At 42.1% G+C, this 23,460-nt stretch overlaps 1 protein-coding gene across 1 annotated transcript in view; it reads left to right on the top strand.

The window, feature by feature from the left end:
• The window catches only part of rell1 (RELT like 1), a 33,184-nt gene extending 11,563 nt beyond the window's left edge, over window positions 1-21,621 (top strand). The window contains exons 3-8 of the mRNA XM_086281333.1: window positions 2,592-2,663; window positions 8,430-8,484; window positions 13,253-13,501; window positions 15,563-15,695; window positions 17,907-17,950; window positions 18,029-21,621. Of these exons, the coding sequence (XP_086137459.1) occupies window positions 2,592-2,663; window positions 8,430-8,484; window positions 13,253-13,501; window positions 15,563-15,695; window positions 17,907-17,942 (545 nt within the window). The 3' untranslated portion in view covers window positions 17,943-17,950; window positions 18,029-21,621. The remainder of the gene's footprint in view (window positions 1-2,591; window positions 2,664-8,429; window positions 8,485-13,252; window positions 13,502-15,562; window positions 15,696-17,906; window positions 17,951-18,028) is intronic.
• Window positions 21,622-23,460: the final 1,839 nt, after the last annotated feature.

Genomic DNA, 23,460 nt, shown 5'->3' with positions numbered 1-23,460 from the left:
GAGGCTCAATTGTGTGCATTGTTTACCTCAAATCCCTTACTCATCCAACGTCCACATGATTCGAGGCACTGCGTAAATACGCATTGCTCGTCATAAATGCTATCGTTAACTGTTTCATAATCTAAAGGATTTAAAGTATTTATGATCACGCCTGTCCACGTCTCAGTAAATCCACTGCGATGCTGTCGCACAGCAGATGATTTTTTTTTTTTTTTTTTTTTTTTTTTTTTTTTTTGCACGAGTTTCCAAATTAGTCATCGGCCCATGTGATCTTTTCCATTTGCCTGTCATGTGGTAATAAGACGTCTAGAAGGCAGAAATCACCTTCGTTCTGGTGCTTTCAACCCTAGACTACATTCCTGAATCTAATTACCTTGTGTGTGTTACTTAACGTAGACGCAGGCGGTGGCGTGTGACGTGAATGGCATCTCAAAGCAATAGCATTTCAAGCTCTTCCTGTATAACAGACAAACAGACTGAACTTTACGTTATTCGGTGTTTATGCGTTCAGAAGATGAAATAGACAAACGTGAGCTTAGGAATGCTCTTTTGGAGGTTGGGGTGCATTTTTAGAAGGGCTGTCATTTTATTTGGAAGCAGGAAAGCAGAAACCAGGAAGACTTTTAGCATTCCCTTCATCCATTCATGTGGAGTTCAGTGAGGTGAAACGTAATTACTGTGGGATTTGTGTGCGCACTTCACTCAGTTTCCCTCCTTCTACATCTGCCGTGCCTGCTCGTCTGTCGTTCTAGTAATTCTTGAGCGCATATGTGAAATCTCTGCAATCACCCTGGCTCTGTCGCAGGCATGAGAAATGTTATGGAAAGAATAAGCTGTTTACGCTGCGCTGTCCAACTTCCTGCCATCACGCAATGCACCGCACGCCAGTGTTTTCCCTTACATATGATGTCCCCACCATTCCCATTAATCTTTCCAGTTAACTGTGTGAATTACAACTCAGTTTCTTATGTCAAGAGCTGGTATTGGAAAGTACAGGCGTGAAGCGGGTTTCGCTCATTGAGTAAGTGCAAACTCCTGCTGCTGGCAGCACAATAGTCATGAGTCCATTAGGGTTTTTCCCGGCCATCTATTTGTTTGTGTGTGTTTGTTTCTTCAAAAAGCCCTACCCTATCGTACGTTAGAACAAAAACACAACACTGCTTTGTGTTGCGGCCTCGCTCGGTCAGTCAGTCAAGCGTTCCCTTTTTTTTCCTCCTCAGTGTCAGGTTTCCTGCTCGCAGTCAGCCTCTGCATACCAGAGGATTCCAATTTACGTTTATCAGTAGCGAGGAAGAACTGAGGAAGCAATCAAAAGGAAACTCCAGGAAGTGCCTCACAGGGGTGTGTGCTGACCAGTGGATTTGTTCTGCATAGTTGAATGATTACTGCGACGAATTTGCAATATTATAGAAATCCGACAATTTCCTTTTGAGAAATGGCAGGAAGTAACGTCCGGGGACGGCGTGAGCGAGGGACAGTCATTGATTCTTCCTGGCAATAATCACTCAAAAGGAACATTTTAGCTCTGTGTGTGATCGATAAACATCTGCCACAGAAGCGTTATAGTTGTGCTAAAACATATTTCTGATGTCAACAATGGATCAAAGTGCGATACGGTATAAGGGCCACAAAAAATCCACTGTGAATTTTCCCCGTCCCTTTAGCTGTACGGAGGCTTTTAGCATCAGCTCGGCTTTACTTTGCTGTTTTGAATGCTCCTTTTCCTTTAAGGCCACCTTCCCCTTTAAGCAGACTTTCTTCTTCTTTTTTCTTCTTCTTCTTCTTCTTCTTCCAAACGTAAAGCTTTATTCCTGAGAAGTTATAGAAATCCACTAACTTCTCTCTGTGCCATCCTGTAAAGCCAAGAATAGAAGAACATGCATGAAGAGAGTATTTTTACTAAAGTCTGCGCTTCTAATTCTCTCTATGCATACTCTACACACAACATTGTAGTGTGTAATGTGTATAGTACAGTAAAGTAAAGGAGAAAGTGACTGGAATTAGTTCAGTGCAGCATGAGCAGGAGACTGCACTGACTGAACTGGTGCTGTGCTTTTACCAGCCTTGATTTGTATATTGCTGACCACTACTTACCCACGATTTAAATACCAGCTTTTATATGAAAATTTACTGAAGCGCCATCTGTTTTTTGTCCTCTGATCCAACTCAAGGATGCCGCCTGCCCCAGCTGTCACTACTCACTTACATGGACCAGTTTCTCTTTTCTGCTCGTCTCCATAATTTTCCTTAAAACTGCTTTGATCGTTTGCTCATACCGAGGCTGCTTGTGGCTAGCTCTGAGCTCTGGATAGCTTTAGCTTCAGCCACGTTGCCTTTGTTAAAATTCTGGGTGAGGGTGATTTAAGTGTCCGATTAAGATTAGGATTTTCACTTTGGAGATTTTTTCTGTTTTCACTGATGTAGAAAACTAAACAGTGGAAATCTGCAGGAGTTGTTTGCTCCTCAGTGCCTGGCATAGTTGTGTGAGGCTGACTTTCTTTCAACATGTATCATGTTTCTGTAGCGGGCGACCCTTCAGCTCAGTGCTTAATAATACTGATGTTTCTATTCGTGTGTGTTTGTTTTTCCAGAGCTCAATGACACCTTCAGTGACTACAATGACACAGTTGGACAGATTGTCCACTACATCATGAAAAATGAAGGTATGTATTCAAGGCTTTGTGTTTGTTTTTTACATAAGAGCACCTGTCATTTCTGGTTGAAGGTGTGAACCTGTGACTTCAGGGAAATGGCCCCTGTTTGTCCTCCTTCCCTGAAGCGATTACAGCTGGCATTATTGTTTGGTACATTGTCACACGCTACTCGGGAAGGAAGTCAGTTGTGGACTCTGAGCCGTGCGTGTTTTCTCAGACGAGTCTGGCTCAGAAATGAAGCTTTTAGTGGAAGTTCACATTCAGGACAACGGCAGAAGAATCTGAGACCATTTGTTATGACGTAGGGGTTTTCACGCTTTTGAGTACAAGTCACACGAGTGTTTCATCTGCGATTTCATCCCATTCCTTCCCTTTGCAGGAAGCTAAATTCATGATAAATCACTGCAAACGCTTTGTAGCGTGTTATCCTCTGTAATCCTTTGTTGAGCCGCGTTCAAACGCGGCAGCAGCAGAGACGAGGATCGATGGCAGCATTGTGCGAAACACAAACCAGCTTGATTTGTGGCATCGTAGGTCTTTACTGACAGTGTGGATTGTTTTCCACAGCACCAATAAACTTCCCATAACTGTGAAGCGATGTTGAATTTAAAGAAGGGTAACAGCTGTCTGTGACTTGACTCCTTAAGAGAGGATGCTTTCGTGTAATAGAAGACGCCCTGTTCCACTTGTTCACCCCCACCAAAGTCAAATATGCACATTTTTTTTCCACTGGCCTGCAGAGCAGTTTATCCATCTTGATTATTTAGTTTTGAGTTGCTCCGGTTTTGTAAATACTGGCTGTAGATGTTTGCCTGCTTGTGAATAAAATGAAACTAAATTGCAGGAGCACTTTGCGTTGTTGTGCTCAAGAAAACAGCATCTCTTCAAGAAGTCACGACCCCATTACTCAGGAAAAAAGAAATGCACAAGGTAGCGATAGCATTATTTTCCTTTTTTTGGACTGAGCAGTGTTTCCATCCTGTCACAGCTTGAGCCTCGTTTCACAGGTAGATGGACGCTTTCTTGTGCACAGTGACATGACTGGTGAAAGACAGCAGTTCCTATATATTTAGTAACCAGGTCATGGCTTCTGCAAGGAGACATTGCTGCAAGAAAGGTGTCATTTAGTTCCATTATGTTAAAGAGAAGACAGCTGATGGCTCCAAAACTTGGCATCTCACACCGATCTATGGATGGCAACTAGCACCACAGGGCAAAGGAACAAAAATGTTTTGGGGTTGTTTGGTTTTTTTTTTTTCACGATATGGTCTTTTTAAAAAGTTGAAAAAATGCAGATGACTCAGTCTAAAGTTCAGTTTTAGGTCATTTTTAATCTGGAACTTTTCAAACGAAATATTTACTTCATAGGTTTTCTATTTTTTTTTTTCTCTCCTGCTACAAACAGACCGACTGAGACATTTATTTGCCGTTAGCTCTGATCAGCATTTTAAGAATTAGGTGTTTAACACAGAAGTGGCACTACCTCTTGCAGCGGAGGAGGACAAAAGGATTTATTCAAGTCTTTTTGCGGAGCCCAGTCTGAGTTCAGGATATATGTCTGTACAAACTAAGAGTCAAAACAGGCTTTTAAATGCTAAGGCAGAGAATTATACTGAGGCAGGAGAGGAAAGAGAAGAAAGAGACGGTTATACTTTGAAGATTATACAGTAAAAGTTAGCAGCGTTCTGCACCAGCTGTTAGGAGGCCGTGTGTAGTCTAAGAGGCTGGAAAAGTAGCTGTTCACCCCGGTGTTTGGAGGGTTGAGGGCAGACAGAGGACTCGGTCTTTGACAGCGCTGCTCAAACTTTCCACCAACACTGTTACCTCACACCACTGTCCAAACGTACTGGTAGCAGGACACAGCGCTTAACACATTTATCAGAGCGCCACCATAACTGAGACAATTATTTACTTGAATTCTCGAACGCGAAAAATTAGTCTTACTGGTTTAATGTTGTGCTTAATTAATTACTGACAAGAATTCCAGTGTGCCGGCTCAAATTTGATATAAAATGCATATTTGCCTAATGAATAATAATAATACAGTGGAACGCCGACTTACGAATACCCCGTTTCACGAAAAATTCAAGTTACGAAGGCACTGAGCGGCAATATTTTTGCCTGTGTTACGGCAAAATGCCCGTGTAACAAAATCTGCTGGTTCTGATTGGCTGAGCCTACAATGCCCACAATGCCTTCCGAATCATGTGACAACCCCTTGGCTTCAGTACTTGCGCTTCGCTGTTCCACTTAGACGACGTATTGTTGTTCTAGCTAGCAATTAACCTATAGCCTATCGTTCAGCATCGCCTCAGTCAAAACGGGCGATGGGTGCTTCGACTTACGAAAGACCCTCGGGAACGAATTAATTTCGTAAGTCGGGGTTCCACTGTAATATGATTTTTTGTTTTAAAGAAGTTTTTGACAGGCTTGTAAAATATTTCTGTTTTATTGGTTTTATGACAGGTTGTTTACTAAATGTAAGCTCTGTATAGAGAATTTATAAATAGCAATCCCCGGGCCACAGACCGGTACCAGTCCGTGAGTCTCGAGAGTTGAGGCGTGAAATTTATGGTTTTCACGGTTTTTATTGTTAACTCGGTTTCCCTGGGTCTTTTCCCGAATTGTAGCTGTGCGTCTTATTTTAAAGAAATATTTACACGTTACCATAGCGACCAGAGAGCATTAAGGGGCAGAGAGGAGGATGTTACTCTCAATGTTGTTGGAGGACACTGTTAATAAAGTTACACAGTTACACAGTGAAATGACGTTTATTATTATATTTACAAAATACCACAGTTTTTGTCTTGGTCGTATCATTTTAATTTGCTGTATTTATCCGCGACACCTTAAAGGCCTGTGAAAATATTGTCTGACATTAAACCGGTCCATGGTGCAGAAAAGGTTGGGAACCGCTGCCGTATAGCACCCATCTATAAGAAGTTATATCATATAAGAGTTGAAAATGTGCCATGTCACTATTGATTCTTTAAGTGTAATTCAATATTGCACTTTGACCCAATCCTGTGATACACAAAGGCTGTATCGTCCCATGTTGGTGACTGGCCATCATTGTCCTGAGCTGTACGTTTGCTCTGAGCTGATTCACGGCTGTTTTATGAAGCAGTCATGCTCGTAGGATTCTGATTATCGTGACTCGCCTGTGTCAGTCTGCTGTGGAGTCAGCATGTCATTGTGCTCTCTATTTATAAATATCTGTTTTACTACACCTTCTCTCACCCTTCAACATTGCTCAACTGATGGAAACTTGGCCGATGGTTAAGATTTAAAAAAGAAATCTCTGTAGCTGTTTTTTTCCCCCTCTCTCTCTAATGAAAACAGGAAGTTGTTGTGTCCACTCAACATTTTTGCAGCAACAGCCGTTTCAGTCTATATAAAGAGAGGAGGAATTGAATGCTATAGCGTGCACCGCTCTGATGGCTGATCAGACAAAGGAAAACACTGCCCTCTACTGATCAAACAAAGGAAAAGTCACTACCATGTTTGCAACCAGTGGGAAGTACTTGAACATGTACAGTGTGGAAAAACTTTACTCATTTTTATTGGTATTGTTGGTCAGATATCATTTAAAAGTAAAGTTCTTCATTATTTGAAGTTAATTTTACTTTATATTTTCCACCTGGTTTTCCACGCCCAGTAGTGGGTCCCACTCCACAGTTTAAGAACCACTCAGCTATACTATTAAGACAAGTAAAGAAGAGAAGAAGATGTTTGAGAGTTTGAAAGCTAAAGAGTTGCTGAAATGTTTACTGCAGTTTGCTTCGGCAGTGTCACATACCTTACCTCACATTTAGGCACATAACTGCATGTTTTTAACCTCAAGATTATGTTCTAGGAATATTTCAGAAAGTCTTTCAGGGAAAGTTGCCTTTGAAGTTGAAATCTTCACAATGATCTTCAGGGAATGTTTTGTAAAGGGTTACAAAAAAAATAATTTCCTCAAAATTATCCTTTTTCATCCAAAAGTTTACTTTGTAAAAGACGTAAAGGAACATTATCCGTTTCTAAAGTGATGACATAGTGACCCCTTTTTCCAGGTTAGTTTCACTTGGTTTCCAGAGTGGGTGTCATTATTTAGTTAGCAAAAATTAAGCTAAAATTCAGGAGCAGTACACAGTTCACTACTTCCACGAGTTTAGAGGTTAGCCAACTGCTGCTAGTCAAATACACATGATTAATTTACCATCAGCAAGTGTGAGCGCCTCTATAAAAGCAGAGGTTTTGATAGTTTGCTGCTCTGGAGCACATCAGGTGTGTTTAACTATTTGTTAGCACAGTAGCAAGGAGGAAGGATGACGATTTTAAAGAAGCAACTGTTCCTGTCCATCCGTCTGAGAAGGGTTATGAGGGCATTTCCAAACAATTTGATATCCATCAAAGATTATTAACAAATGGAAAACATTCAGCTGTCAGTCATTCAGTCTGAGGTCAGACCCTCAGAGAAACAAAAACCCAGAAGCTGTATCTGTGACTCTACAGGCCTCAGTTGGCATGTTAAATGTTAAAGTTCATGACAACACAATTACAATTAGTTACAATAGAAAAACAGAACAGGTTGCCAGGGGAAACCCTCTTCTTTCTAAAAAGCACATGACAACAATGTTTAACTTTGTAAAGTTGCATCTTAAAAAACCACAAGACCTAGCTAGCGCTATGTTTGGAGGAAACCAAATCGACCATATCACCACAAACACCTCATACCAGCTGTGAAGCACGGTGGAGCAGGGGTGATGATTTGGGCTTGTTTTGCAGCCACAGGACCCGGACACCTGGCAGCCACTGAGTCGACCAAGAACTCCTCTGAATACCAAATTATTCTAATGCGAGGCCGTCTGTCTGACAGCTAAAGCTTGGCTCAAACTGGTCATGCACTATGATCGCACAGTAGCAAATCTACAACAGAATGACTGAAAAAGAAAAGGAAGGACTGAAATTAAGAGAGCTGTGCATGAACCAACAATATGCCAACATTTTATTTTCTTTCTTCTGACCACTACTCATGTTAGGGCCTTCTTCTGGCAAAAACAAGTAGATAATGTTTTTGCACTAAAATTAACATCCGTTCACCGAGGCTTCCTTCATGACACGAGGAGGAAGTTTGAGGCAGACGTTTGTGAACGCTGATGTGAAATCTTAACATGAAACTCCTACGCCCACCTACATGAGTCATCTGTGTTTGTTTGTGTGTGTGCAGCTCATTTGTCACAAACTCTGCACAGATTTCTTTATCTGTGTACACAGCGGTGTGTTAGTGAAGTCAGTGAATGCATCGAGGCCTGGCCTTGGGGAAATGTGTCTCTGGGAGCAAATTATGTAAATCCACGCCTGAGCTACTTTGTCTGCAAGCAGAGGTCGGGCGCTGTTGATCGTGCGCACTGTGAGAATTTTTCAAACTTTACCTCCGAAGGCTGCATTCTCGACGGTTATGTGGAAGTTTGAAACTTTTCCGAGTAACACTCTGAAGCAACTTTGCTCCAGACAAAAGTTTTCACGGTCTGGCAGATTCCTCCCACCCAGCCCGAGGTCTTCTGTGTACAGTTGTTATGTGTTCAGTGATTGCATGTGATGTGCCGTTTCGCTGTGTTAAAGAGTTAATCTGCTCGAGCCATCTTTCAATAAGCGCTCTGTTTTTGAAGTCACTGGAGCGTACTCCTCACTAATTCCAAACACGACTTTTATCTCCCTCCGTCTCTCTCCCTTTTTTTCCCCCGTCTTTATAAGCGTATAACTTTCTCTCTCTCTCTCCCTCTTTAGCAAACTCTGATGCCCTAAATGCCATGATTCATGAAAACAGCATTGATTCGGATGGGTAAGTGTGATCTCACGCTGTGAAGAACAAGTCCATCTGTTATTAAAAAGGCTTTCTGTCTTTGTTGGGCTCATCTTAAATTAATTGGGCAAAGACTCTGTGTACTAACTGGTTTGACCACCAGGTGGCACCATAAGCCTCCTTGAGACTCTGTGTCTGAGTGTGTCTGAACTGAGAGCATGCAGAGCAGGACAAGAAGAGTCAAGGCAATGAGGCCACAGTTTCCTCCTGATCCTATCCACATTGGCAGGGTCCGATTGGGGACACGTAGCTGGAGACCATTCCCAAAAAGCCACTGTGCGCCACTTCACTGTATTGTGGGATTATTAAAACATAGTAACTGGAGCTGCTGACATATTTCCTCATAAGATTCTTGGCTGTAAAATCAAGTAATTAAACAGAGTGAAAATATAAGAAATGCTGGAGGCTTAAGAACAGCAGAAGCTTTGGATGGTTAGTCAGTCGAGCCACTTATCACTTGTTAGAAGAATAATGTTCACTATAGACTTTGAACTTCTGGTCAAATATCGAACTATAGACATTTATAGATCAAATCCACAGTTAATTGTTGGTTAACAAAAACTTGGCCTTAGCAGATGGCTGCCTCGCTCTTAGCCTGGGTCTGCTGGAAGTTTCTTCCTCTTAAAGGTAAGTTCTTCTTCCCCACTGTCACCAAGTGCTTGGCCAAAAGGGATTGTTGGGATTTTCTCTCTGGTATCGAAGGGACTTGACTAAGCAATACAAAGCATCTTGATGTGTTTATTGATGTGAATTGACTTTATATAAATAAAATGGTATTGAACTAAATTAAATTAACTGACAAAATAAGTGAGAGTAACTTTTGAAGTTAGTGAACCTTAGAAGGTATTTAATATATATAGTGTCTAATCTGTTAAACTGAGTTATTAGCATATTGGCTGTATAACTTTTGTAATTTATACAGTTAAAAAAAAAAGTGTAATATGTAGCATTATTAAAACAGTTTTATGACAACTAAACTGATCATCATAAATGTCTTTTCTATAAAAAGTAGTTTGAAAATAGAATAGAATAAATATTAGATTTTGTTGCACATGTACAATGATAGTAAAGGGCCATTCTAATCTGAAATGTGATGTTACCTTTGTTTGTGGTTCCCCTTGTGTGTAAATCAGGCTGCCAAGCAAACTCCAATCTGATTTAAACTTTTGTTTGGTATTAGCTTTAGCTTGATGTCGCAAACAAAGAAATCTAGTTCCCGTTTTAAAAACCTTTAAGTTGTTTTAGGGTCAGTTGAAAATACAAAGAAACTTATATAACATAATGCTAACTAGCTTAAGTTAGCTTAAGTTGGCTAGCTAAAGTCCTTTGAGTCTTGCCACTTAGCAGTGCTATGAAATACCTGAAGTTCCTTATTTGGTGGTCATTTTGGACTATTTGAATTAACTTTACTTTTGAAGGTCACCACAGCATAAAAGCTATATCTAAAGAATCGGCAGTCAAAACTTGTTTAGCCATTTGATCTGAGCTGCCTCAAATAACATTCAAAATGTTTTTCCTAAGATGTTTTGACCAGTAAATGTGGAAAGAATACTGTTGTGTATTCATCACTCACTTTTACAATGTAGATGGTGGTAAAAGATATATTTCTGCTACATACTTTTTTTTTTTTTTATCATAAGATTATCATTATTCATTGAATAGCAGGTCTCCATGTTAAACGTGTGTTGCGGCTAACAAAACACGAAGCTGTTGGTCTGCTAGAAATCACACTATATACAGAATGTGACAAGAATTATTACATTAAATCACTTCTAATAGCTGCTCTTGAGATTAAATGGCATGTCTAGCATACCATGTGAAAACTGGGCAGTTATGAGCTAAAGCAGCTTTAGCTTGCTGCCTGTGGCCAGGATCACCCAGTAGTATAAAACCCGATGGCCTGAATGCATATGGAGTGTCTCCCACCACCCGTAAAAGAGCTATGACACGGTGGAGCGTGGAGGTGACGTAAAGACATTACTGGGGGTTCATAAGAGCTTATTGTGTAGCTTTAAGTGCAATAAAAGCTGCTGATAGCAGGGAAACAAGCCACGGCTAGAGCACCAGTAGCTCTCCTGCTGATAGCGTTGCAACTGGACTCCCCCAACCAGCAAACACAGGATGATGGGCTTTGGCCTAATACTCCTCTATAATCTAGCAGACGTATTTTGGTGAGGTCGCATGCAAGCCTGTAACTTAATGTCTTTACTCCTTGGAGCAATCATACCTCAAACAGAGAAAATCGGTGCAGGGGAAACACCGCTCACCGTCCCACCTCCGTCCATACAGAGCCATGAGCAGAGGAGTGCACATTAACAAGTGTAGTGGTGCTTTGCCTCTAATACAGGGGGAGAAGGAGTTGGGCAGATAGATGGATTAGAGGAGGAGATGCTTGTGACAGTAGGAGTCTAAGTAAATCGAGTTAGTGGAGTATGTTTCCCCCCTCTCTGTATCTCTCTCTCTCCTGCTGTCATCTTTCTCTCTCCGCTTCATATTGTGCTGGGCGGAAAGGAGATAAGAGAGGAAAGGTGTTTTCTTTTGTTGGGAGAAAACAGTGTGGATAAATGGTAGCCGTGTTGCATCTGCCAAGGATTAGGTACTGAGGTATTCTGCTGTGTCACACAGAGTGTCCTGTAACAAACATATAAATACATAAAAGGGAAAAAAACTAGAAAACTGTGAATTCACACACAATCCCCAGCGTCACTTTCATGTGTCTCACTTCTTCAGTTCTCTCTCCAAATGTTTTCCTTCACATATTTCCACCCCTAGTTTGCCTTTCGCTTTTTCATTTTGTTCAGATGGCTCTCTGTGGTAGTTTCTCCTGCTGTTATGTCCCACATCTGTCTTTCTCTCTCGCGCGCTCTCAGCCAGGATGGGCAGCCTGCCAGTGGATCACTTAGAGATGGCAGAATAGGAGGGGAAGAAAGGATATCGGTGGGGGTAATTTATTGGATACTTGGGGAAGGAGAGAGGGAGGAAGCAGGAGAGAGGGATGGAGAAAAGGCTTCAAGGAGGAGAGTGACTGACTGTAGTGTCGCCAGAGCTCACTATCTGCCTCTCCAGCTTCAGTGCTTAACTTCCGTTCTCCTGCCATCAGTCCTCCACCACCTCTCTACCGTCCTTTAGTCCCTCTCATCATCTTTCCACAGCAGTTCCTGTTCTCGTCACTTTATCGCCAACATCACGTCTTTTGTTCTTCCGGTGGACCAAAATCACATTTTGTACCCTATTATTGGCCAATGACTCAATCTGCAGTGGCTGCATATGTTTATGAGCTGTCACATTTCTTGGAATAATTTTTAAAAGGCATTAAAGGCTTTCAATGTCCCAATAACCAGATTTGTTGAGGCTTAAAAGTACATAGTGCTCATTAAATTAAATTAAATTAAATTTTATTTATATAGTGCAGTATCAACATCAACAATAACAACTCTCGTCTAAAGACCCTTTTTTATCCATCTATTCTCTTCCGCTGTCCTTATCAGTGTCCTGGGGGGGGCTGAAGCCTATCCCAGCTATCATAGCTACCAGAGCCATGAGCGCAGGTATCAGCACAAAGCAAAGATGACGATTGATTCTACTATAGAAACATGAAGAGGTAGAAGCTGAGGCTTTAAGCTTCATCACTGCCTTTGTTACCTGTTGAAGTTCAGGCTCTGGCTGCTGGGCTGGGGTCTGCATGTGCTCGGCTTTACCATCACTCTGGGTTCTTGGCTAGCTTAGTGTTAGCGTGCTGTCTGTGCAGAGGCTTGCAAAGAGCTGAAGCAGTGGAATGCAGCTGTTCCTGTCCTGGACACACATGAACTGAAATCAGCTGATTGTAGCAAGTACACATGTTTTTTTTTCTTTTCTATTTGCCAGGCACGGATAATCTTTGTAATACAGGTCACAACGTAATTTTAACTGTAGCATGATTACTGAATTTAGTAAGATAACGCATTACAATACTGCATTACTCAAATATGTAACTTTGTTCCAGCACTGGTAAAGACTCCACAGTATTAGAAAAAAACCCTCAACAAAGATGGCCTCCTTTGAGCAGCACTTGGTGACAGTTGAAAGGAAAAACTACTTTTAAAAGCTCTAGCAGAACCAGGCTCAGGGAGGAGCAGCTATCTGAGGCGACGGGCTGGGTGTGAGGGGAGGGAGGACAAAAGTCACACTGTGGAAGAGAGCCAGAGATTAATAATAACTAATGATTAAATGCAAAGTGGTGTGTGAACACACGGGGAGTGAATGAAGAAGAAACTCTCAGAGGAGGAAGCTGGAGACAAACATCATGTGACGCGACACCCTTCGCGTCTGCGTTGCTTCTATTTGTGGGCTTATCTAATTGTTTACTTATGTTGTGTCTGAAACTTCACCTGCAGCCGCAGTAAACTGCTTCCATTTTTACTTTAAAGATAATCACTGAGGGTGATTGTTCTCAAAGAGCTTGTCAGTAATTGTTTTGAAGTATGAAATATTGATGTGTCATTTCTGCAGCGGCGGGCTGCGATAAGGGAAGCACTGCAGAATCCAGCGAGCTTAAATGCTCTGGGTAAAATGGGCCGAAGTCTTTAGCTCGTGTTGGGGTTTGTTCCTCTTACCTCACATTTTGGATGTTTACAGTTGTTGATCTATAAAAGATTTCTTAGTTCATTTCACAATAATATTGTGTAATTAATTCATGAAGGCTTTTAAAAAGTGGCAATCTGAAGAAAGAGCTGCGAGGATCACACATTTCTCCTCCTTTATCTTCAAGTCCTCCGCTCACCCCCACCTCCCCCGGCACTCCCACTCCTCCAATGACACCTGTATCGCCGGGGGCGCCCCCGGGAGCAGCCAAGCACACCTGTAACCACCTGCACACCATCGGGGGCCTGGGAGGCAACAAGAACATCTGCACCCGCTGCAACCAGAAGAAATGGCCGCTAATGAGGAAGCCGTCAGCCCGCAAAGCAGAGCTGCGGCACAGTAACTGTGTGGAGGTCACAGTCCTGGCTGTAGGCAGGTGGGCGTGTGTGTGTGTGTGTGTGTGTGTGTGTGTGTGTGTGTGTGTTTGAATCATAACTGAAGGACAAGCCTGGGTGTATTACTGCCTTTTGATGATTTTCCTGCCTTTAAAATGTTCTCAGAATCGCATCACGAGGTGGTTTAATTAGCAGAAGTAAATGAAAAATGACACACTGTTTGCCCCAGAGGGACACTAGGCTTGAGTGCACACAGACACACACACGGCGCTAACAATCAAACATTAACTCTTGAAAATATTCACACTTCATTTAAAAGGCACAAGCATCTCATGCACTTTGATACCACACTGGGAGGTCAGAAACTTGTGGTCAGACTGCTCCACGTGCCACTGTTAACAGCACAGGTCCTCACAAAACCGAGACACGAACATTAATAAGCAGACTTCTAATATCTTATTCAGGATATCACCAGGACTGTCATGTTGACTAGTGAGTGTTCACTCAACTCTAAAGCATTAATCGATGACAGGAGCTATTCTTACAATTTAATAGACATCAAGCTGCTTGCAGAAAGCATGTGTATTTGGTCCCCTTGTAGAAAATCAGTATAAAACATGACCTAGCTTCAGGTTGGAAAAGCCAATCCCGAAGTACCTGCATTCTCTCTTAAAGCCACCAGATGGCGATAGCTGTGGTTCCAAAAAGAGTTCTGGTCCTGTAGAAGTGTGTAAGAAAATTAGTTTCTGATATCACATGCTTATTGGCTGATGAGTTGTGGCTGACAAGTCATTTTTAAGCGAGCGACCCGCCCCTCTCCATCACATTTGTTTTTTGCAAATAAAATGGTGTTAGCAAAAATGCTTTCTTAAACCAGCGGACAATGTTGCAACAAATGTGAGGGTACCATAGACAGATAAAACGGTGTAATCACAGTGATGTCACTGGTTAGTGTCTTATTTTAAAAAAAAAAAAAAAGTAAAAGTATCAAGCATTTTCGCTGTTGCCTGCTTGTTGTTTAGAAACTGGACATGGCAAGGAGCTGCTCTGACTGAGCTGTGAGAAACCATAGACACTGCATGTTCATTGGCGAACAACTTTTGATTGAAAAATTGTTCGTCAATGAACATAATCCTATTTTCTGGCTCTGGCATTGACCTGAAACTGGCAACTGAGCGCATAATGTAATCAGAAAGAGAGCCGAGGGCTGTTGAGGCGGACAAGTCGCCCCCTACTGGTCATGAGGGCAAAGCATGCAGCTTTAAGGCACTTCTCCACCGGGTTCAGCTATGTCCATCTTTTACAATGTCTGTGCAGGGAATTTGGACACCCTCATCATCAACCCAATGATCCTGCAGTGTGCAGGAATTTTTCTGGTTCTTCTTGTGTTTGTGTTCAATGTCCAGACTTTTAGTTTCAGTAATTATAAGAAGAATTCACCACAGTGAGAATTAAATCCTGGCAGTGTACTCCCATCATAAATCTAGTGCCGCTGTGTCCTAGATCCAGTTTAAAGTAAAGAGACCATTTCTCAATCCACCAGTGAGGCCGGGAAAGTGTGCAGCCTCTTCGCCGTCACGCAGCCTTCCTCAATGTCCCGCTGAGAGCTGATTGGGATGCGAAGAGGTTTCTTTTCATTTGCGCACTTAGATGAATGGCGCCGTATGCACAGGGGTCAGCATGACCTGGATACAAATATTCATTTGCTGATTTAATTAAAGCTTTAGAGTGGGCGGATGAGAGAGATGTCATGTTTAGGTGAGTAAGAAACCAAGAAAGAGTGTGTGTGTGTGTGTGTGTGTGTGTGGCTCTAAGAATGGCTTATGACCTGAGTTTCTGTCCTAGATCACTCAATAACAGACCATTTTCTGTTTTTAACTTGGTCATTTTTCCATGTAAATATAATATTTATGAAGTGCCACCTAAATTCTCTTTTATTTTTAGGTAAAAATATGATTCTTCATACACTCTACTGTATATATGTAGTCATTGTCATGTCAGCTGCTTAAGAACAGGGGTTTGAGCCAGCCCTGCGACCTGGACCAGCTCTCTCATTTGGATCGCAGGCTGCACAAACATTCAAACCCTTCTATCGTTCTCAGGTTCCGCGTGACAAAGTGTGAAAAACCAGCCAGGGAGCGGCGAACTCTGCTGATATTAGACTCTAATGGGAGCGTCCCCGCATCGCCCACAGCGGTGGAGCCGAACAGTCGACCAACATCCAAGTCCCCTCAGGTGTGTGTGTGTGTGATGAAAATGTTACCTGTTTCTGCTTTTGTCTTCCCTGCAGAAGAGCTCCGTTTCTTATGTATCCATAAATATCTATGCGTGCACATATCTCACATTCCTCTTTATAATATGCACTATATTACTCAACCATCCACATCATTGCATTTAGTTGTTTCAGTCACTTCAATAACCAAAGGTTTATAAAATCACTGCTATGGTGTGGGGCTGATTTTCAGCAGTTGGTCTCAGCCCTTTAATGTTTCAGCATAGCGAGATATCTTGGACAATTTCACGCTCCCAACTTTGTGGGAACGGTTTGGGGATGACCCTTTCCTGTTCCAACATCACTGCACACCAGTGCACCAAAGAAAGGTTCATAAAGACATAAGAGAATTTGGTGTGGAAGACCTTGACTGGCCTGCACAGAGTCCTGACCTCATCCTGATCCAACACCTTTGGGGTGAATTAGAGTAGAGACAGGCCTTCTTATCCAACATCAGTGTCTGACCTCACAAATGTGCTTCTGGAAGAACAGTAAAAAATTCCCATAAACACTCCTAACCCTTGTGGAAAGCTTTAGAAAATGCCTGAAGGTACTGAACTACACGCGACCTGTCATTTCGGCTCTAAACTTTGTGCTTTTAGGTAACAAGTCAGTAAAATGCCTGCAACACTTAAAGTAGAAGTCTGCAAACACTCAGGTCCAGATGGAGACTTCTAGTGAATAAATATAAACACATGGCACAAGAGAAATATTACTTCTAGTATTTTCAATAAGAATAAATGAGATGGAGTAAAAGCTGCATTCATGGACAGTAGTTTTTAGTTTCTGTTCACTGATGCTGTTTATTGCAGTGGCTGTAAGAAAAAACGAATAAACGAGTCTTTAAAAAATTCATCATGCAGAGCTGGAGAAAAAAAGAAGACCGGCCTCCGGCCTGCTGTCTTCTGTTTACATCACAGGAAGTCTGGTTTATGAAATGCTGTGCTCCAGGTGATCGTGAGCAGCATCCACTCGTCTCTTTTCGATGTCTAATTTAGTGTTTACAGGAACAGGAAGCTGCGTCGTCCTGTTGCTGCCGTTAAACAACAGAAATTTCCTCGCAGATAACGTGTTTTCATATTCTTCAAACAAAAACAAACAGTGAACAACAAAAAAAGGTGCTTTCAGGCGCTTTGCAGCAAACGGCAAAGGTCTTTAGAGAAATCGGGTGGGTGGTGCTCCTGCTGTGAAATTAGCCATCAAGGTGAATCCTTGATCATCACATTTAATGTTCATTCACACATGTGAGCATTTCTTCTTGATGGATGCTAGCCGTAAACAGCTAATCGTCACACGACTCTGTTTTACATGGCTGTGTTTTTGTTTTTTTGCTCGTTTGCAAAACCAGTGAGAGTGAAAGATACCGCCGAGTGACATATGACATGGGTGGTAAATACTTTACAGGCAACCAGAGACTGGAATGTCTGCTAGTGACCGAGGATCGGCTTCAAAGCGATGTGCCTAAACATGAACAGCAACCTGACGAGTTGTTCTCTACTCCAGTAGCATTGAGGTTGGCAGCAGACCATGAGAACTGGACGGGTAACCAGCTCTGACGGGGGGCAGTTGGCTCAAGTTGCTGTTTAAAAAAGAAAGCTACGTATATGTTCTGTATATTTACAGCCATATACAGACAATGCACTCTCTGAGAAATGTTGCCAGAGACACAAAAGTGCAGAAATATCAATATCAGCTGCAGAGGCAACGCCAGAGATGAAAAGGAGAGAGGTTTTCTCCTTCTGCATTAGTGGATCGGTGAACTCGCCACACACTGAGTGCACAGTCCTCAACACTTTTTTGTTTTGAAGTCTTTGAGTACGATCATTCTTTAAAACTGGCTGCACATGCTGATGAACGAGACATGAGGGCTACTTCACAAAGCACTAAACTAGAAGGTGTCAAACATAAGGGCCCGGGGCCAGGATTGGCCCAGGAAAGACTCCATTCTGTCCCAGCGGACAGCTTTGGAAATGTGAAAGAGGGTATAAATTTGTAACATTTAACTGTATTTTCATAAATTCTACAGTTTTTCCTGCTGATAAAGGTCTTTGTGTTTGTTTCATTTTCTGTCAGCTTTCATGTTGACTTTTACCTTTCTTGGATGGATTTTATAATTTTTTATTATTTTATTTGTTCAATGTGTAAATTAGTCTGTGTATTTTTCTCTCTACCAGGAGCAGACAGACAGCGTGGACCAGGGGAAACGATAGAAAACCAGGTAAAGTGTGTTTGCATCGGCTGCACGCGTGTCTTAATTTTTCAGAGCTGTTTACATATTCTTTTATATTTCTTACAGCTATTAAAAAAGGAGAAGAGGAGCAACATCTGGACACTTTTTAAACCCAAATAAGAACTTTCAACATCAGTGCAGGAGGGACAGATGGATCCGGGAATCGTCCCCCTGTCCTGTCGCTCCACAAGGAGTGATGCGCTGCTGCTGCTGATGGTGGTGGTGATTTTACAAGTAGAGATGGCTCAGGTGTGTCTACTTGAAATGGTAGCTGGACAGCAGTGCCTCGCCCAGGAGTGTCAAAAAGTAAATGGAAAAAAAAAGCCGGGCAACTGCTTGATGTAACGATGGAGGCTCGACCAGCGCTGTCCCTCCCAAAAACTACAGCCGTACTCCTCAAAAAGCAACTGGTCCGTGATGCTTGTGCATTACAGTTTCACAAGGAGGTTTTAAACACGTATTACTTGGTTTATTTGTAGAACTAAATCCCAGGAACAGGTCTGTGAACCAGTTCAGGTCATCATTAACCAAACAGGAAGGACTATATCGTGGCCAGACGCTAAACGGGAACATTAGCAGGCGTGACCAAAGCAAGGTTCTCACATCCTGTAATCATATGAACAGGATGACAAACTGTCCTCACAGTGCATGTCAACCTGATCGTCCCTTTTAATAAGAACTCCGGGTCAAAGAGCAAATCGGTTCAAATATTCAGACACGAGCCGCTCGCTGGATGTTTTCTGTTAGTCTGTTTTTTCTGTTCTTTTTTGTCCTGTGCAGCATCCTGCTAATACATTCAACTTGGAAGATATTAGCATACATTTGGAGTCTAGCCTGGTAATCACTCCTTTTAGCTCCGTTTTTGGTCTCCACCACCGTGACAGAGAATTAAAATGAAAAAGCAAAACCTAAAAGACAAACTGAAAGCAGCTGATACACATACTGCACTGGTCCCACTCTAGATTTGTTTTTTTGTGCTATAGTGTATCCTTAATAACAAAAATACAGTTTATATCAGTGTTGTGTTATATTAGCGTAGAGAACACGTATGAAACACATTCTGAGTTAAAACCTTTTGTAAACACATTAAAGTAAAAAGGGCGACGCTGTGATGTAGTGAGCCTCAGTATGAACTGTTGGTTTTTATGAGGCTGTTTGTTTTCTTATCGACTTCGTTCTGCCTTGACTTAATTTATCAAAGCCTTTTTTTTTTTTTTTTTTAATTTAGCCTGGATTTATTGTATTGTAGCGTGAGCTGCCTTTATTATATTCCATCCTGAGAGCAGATACTGCACAAATGGTTTAATCCATTGTGGATTATGTTATCAGCAGGCCCACCAGGATGTAAGCCTTATTTTCTCTTTCTAATGAGATGTGCCTTTCGTTTCTAAACGTGCTTGTGCTCGCACAGGTGTGTCGAGGCAAAGGTCAGATGGTAGGTGCTGTGATTCATTCTGTTTACTGTATCAAGAATCGTTTACTGTGTAGAGCAGAGTACTGAGTGAGTTACATCTTTAAGGAAATAGTCTTATTGTGAATGTAACCTCTTAAAGTGAGTACGTGAGGATGGCCTAGTGCCATGGGCTGATGCAAGATGAGGTGTGTACTCATTTTCACTCTTTATCCTATCACTTTTGTGGCCATGCTAACTTTGCTCTTAACCTCTAAGGAAGTGGGCAAAAAGCCTATAAACACAGTGGATCATGTTGCTTGTGGCCATAATTTCGGCAGGTTTGCTCTGTGGTCACCAAACCAAAGACGTCTCTGGAACATTGCACTAACGTAGATCAGCGTAAATATGATGTTATATCAGAGTTTCATATGATGCTGTTATGTCATCAAATACAATATTTGAAAAATGTAAATGTAACGCTTTTCCATCGTGATTCTGTAATGGTGATCCTGGTCATGTACCAATCAGATGGTTGGCGGTTCTATCCTCGGCTCTACTGGTCTGGAGGTAAAAGTATCCTTGGACAGGATGCTGAACCCCGAGTTCCCCTTAAATAAGGTTAAAAGCACTTAAGCATAGAAAAAAGTGCTTACATGAAGGTTAAGCGGTGTCACAGGAAGTGCTCGCCACAACAGTTGGTCATGAGCAGCCGTTCCAGGCTCCTGTTGCTTAGTAAAAACATACAACAGGGTTACCTAACTTATCTAATGTCAGTCAGCCGTTTCCTGTGCTCTCATTGGTAGTCGCTTCTCTCGCTAATGTCCAGGCAGAGAAAAGTTTAACTCAGGACCCGCCAACTTTTCAATGTGTCTTTGACTTTCAGTCGTCTCTCATCTCCACGTCACTTTTAGTCACTTCCTGTGTGGACGCCCCTTAAAGAAAGATGTTATTATTATTGAGACGTTTTCCCCTGTGGTTAAAACTGTTGTATTGATTGGCTGATGTTTAGCACCTGATGTAGTCCTATAGCAACAATGTTCGTATCAGAGATGTTTCAGTTAAAGTCTAGATTTTTTTCATCTTTTCTAAATCGTATTGAAGATGATGCAGGTGTCAGTGATTTAGTATTTACAACAGTCTCAGCAGCATCTGCAGCTCATGTTGCAGGACAGCGTGACAGTAGAGGCTCAGAGACGAGCGATCGCTCCAGTTGAGTTGTGTGCAGACTGGAAGCAATTAGCAGCGACGTGACGACCAAAAACTGTAGAAAGTGAATGCTACTTGGCAACTTCAGGAGATTACACGCAAAAGATGCAGGTGAGCAACTGAAACAACTACCAATGAGAATAAAGAATACCTATGACTGACATACTTCCTGGTAGCAAAGACATTAGGGGGTTACCCGGGTAACCATATCCTGAAATTACTGCTTGTGACCAATGATCAGCTTCAAAGTGATGAGCCGGTTGCGTCCTTTGTGGACGCAGTTTAAGCTTTTTGCTAGTTTCAGAATTTACTGCTGGATTGGCCCCTGAACTAACACCAACTTATTTTTTACTTCAAAAATATGCAGCTGCCCCAAAACTCCAGTATTGGTCTCACCCAAGTCAAAGGTTTCCCATCTAGTCAGCATCACTGACTGCACCCAAAGTTTAATCATACAACCCGGGGAGAAGCTGAACTACTGAAGGATGTGTTAAGTTATTCTTTTTACCCCATAAAGACATTTTATAAGCTCCCCTGTACCTTTAATGACAACGTCTGACACCTCAGTGTGCAACAATAAAGCTGTAGTTTGATGACATTTAGAATAGTTTCCAAGGGTCGCTGCAGAGGCAGAGAACACTCTCGCTATCTTCTGATGAAGATGAACTTCAAAGGTTATTCCTAGAAGATCTTAAACAGAAATACACAGTAAAGGTTGTAATTTTTTTACTTTTTCTACGATTACCACGTAACAGCTGATTCATGTGGTGGTTTAAGCACATTTTAAAGGGTAATTCCACCAGTTGTAGACATAAAAGTTTGTTTGCCTACTTGTTGTCAGTGTGACGTCATCTTTCAGTTTTTAGACCGTGACTAAAACCAGAAAGCAAAAGTCCCTCCCCTGAGTGGAGAGCCATGCAGATGTGTCACCCATTTCATTTTTTATTTATTTATTTCTTTTAAACATGCATGCACTTTTTGTTCTTGATATTATGGGTCTGTCTTTTTTCCTCATTGTACAAAGACAAAAATAAAATCGACTAACACATTTTAAACCATGAAGTCGCCTCTTTTTGTGTTGTCCTGCACTGCATCGCCGCCGCATTGCAATGATTAAAGCCAGTGTCCGCTGACCTGCAGGCTGACGTCTCCCTCCCCTTCCCTCGTGCGACTGAACCATCCGTCTTCATATCCTATTCTGTCTCATTTCCTTCTTTGCTCACTGCCCCTCTCTCTCTCTTTTTCGGCGCCGTAATGAAAAGATGATTTGTCTTATTCATCTCAAGGAGGTAGTCTGTCGACCTCCGGCTCTCTATCATATTATTTCCACATAATGGAGATGAGATGGAGATGGAGGGGTGTTTTGAGCGCTAGACGGAGGATTAACAATGCTCGACTCCTTTTTTTTTTTTTTTTTTTTTTTTTTTTTTTTGTCTCCTCTTGACCTTCTGAGTCTTATCGGGTTAGGTCGTGCAAAAAAGACACAAAGGATGCCCGAGCTGGTGACCTTAAAAGAAAGGGCACAGGAGAGCTGAGGAAAAAGATACAAATCTGTTAATTCAGGTTATAACTTCACTCCGAACAACAGCCAGGATGTGATTAAACGAGGCTTCTGGGTGACACGTTGTTGCCGCTCGACAGCGCTGGATTGACGACTGACTTTCTGGCTGTTGACAGCGACCGGAGATGTTTACAGTGTGGTGGTGGGAAGGAACGAAACGGAACTACACTGGAGTCATGACTCAAAGCTAACCCGCCCTTGATAAACGCAAAGCACAAAGATGCCTTCAGAGTGTTAAACCTGTCAGGAAGGTTGTGCATGACGGTGCAAAATGCGAGTAAGCTGCACAAGAGCACAAATATGGACTCCTGTTGCATGTGTGTTTACTTTTGCTATTAGAGTCGAGGTTCGGTCTCTGCGAGGTTTTCACACCAACAAAACAAACAAAAAAAGGAAATCTCCTAATTAGGTATTCAAATAAAGAGAGTAAAGGTAATAACGCTGCTCTGATATGTCTTTTCTGCATGACTTCATGAGCAGTAAATTTATCTCAGGCGCTGAATTATTCAGGCCTCCGGGCGACAGGGCTCCCATGCTGATGCCAGGCTAAGTGCCCTACATCTTATCTTTGTCTCTGGCTATCAGCCAAGAGGACGGAGCTCAGGGGGAGAAACTTCTTTTATTTCCTTTCCTTTTTAAAATTTTTTTGGGGGGAAACAGATGGGACTAAAGGGAGGAAGTCACGTCGATGTTTCACAGCGTTTGAACTGCGTCAGGGCTTTAACTTTAAAAAGGTGATTCGACTGTCTTCATAAGTGTGCAGATGGCAGAAATGACCCTTTGAAACTTCAGAGCTATTTAAATGCACAGAAAGTGGAAATAAACATGAATGCTCCAATATATCATTCCAGTATCTGTATCATCAAATATATCAGCGAGATGACAGCTGCTGATGTGAAGATCAAGTCTTCAAAATATAGTTGATTTATGTTGTTCATTGTTCACAGACAGGCTGGTCTGCTGGGTTTTCCCCACACAACCATCTCAAAGGTTTTTAAGAGAATACGAGAAAAAGAGAAAATATCCAGTGAGCAGCAGGTGTGTGTGGGTGAAAATGTCTTGATGTTAGAGTTTAGAGGAGAAAGGCTGATGGGAATGCAACAGTAACTCAAATAACCACTCATTACATCCATAGTATGCAGAAGAGCATCTTTGAATGGACTACAGCAGCAGAAGACCACACTTAGTGGCACTCCTGTCAGCTAAGAACAGGAAACCAAAGCTAGGGCGACCGTGGCTCAGGGGGTGGGAATTGCATCTGTAACCGGAAGGTCGCCGGTTCGATCCCTGGGCTCTCTGTCCTGGTCATTGTGTCCTTGGGCAAGACACTTCACCTAC

Source organism: Aulonocara sp. 'chitande type north' Nkhata Bay, linkage group LG3, assembly GCF_057382095.1.
Source record: "Aulonocara sp. 'chitande type north' Nkhata Bay isolate Kocher_YH1m ecotype deep benthic linkage group LG3, A_spYH_male_GT1.1, whole genome shotgun sequence".
Taxonomy (NCBI): Eukaryota; Metazoa; Chordata; class Actinopteri; order Cichliformes; family Cichlidae; genus Aulonocara; species Aulonocara sp. 'chitande type north' Nkhata Bay.
Note: the sequence above shows the minus strand (reverse complement) of the source record. Positions and strands in the feature narration are given on the sequence as shown.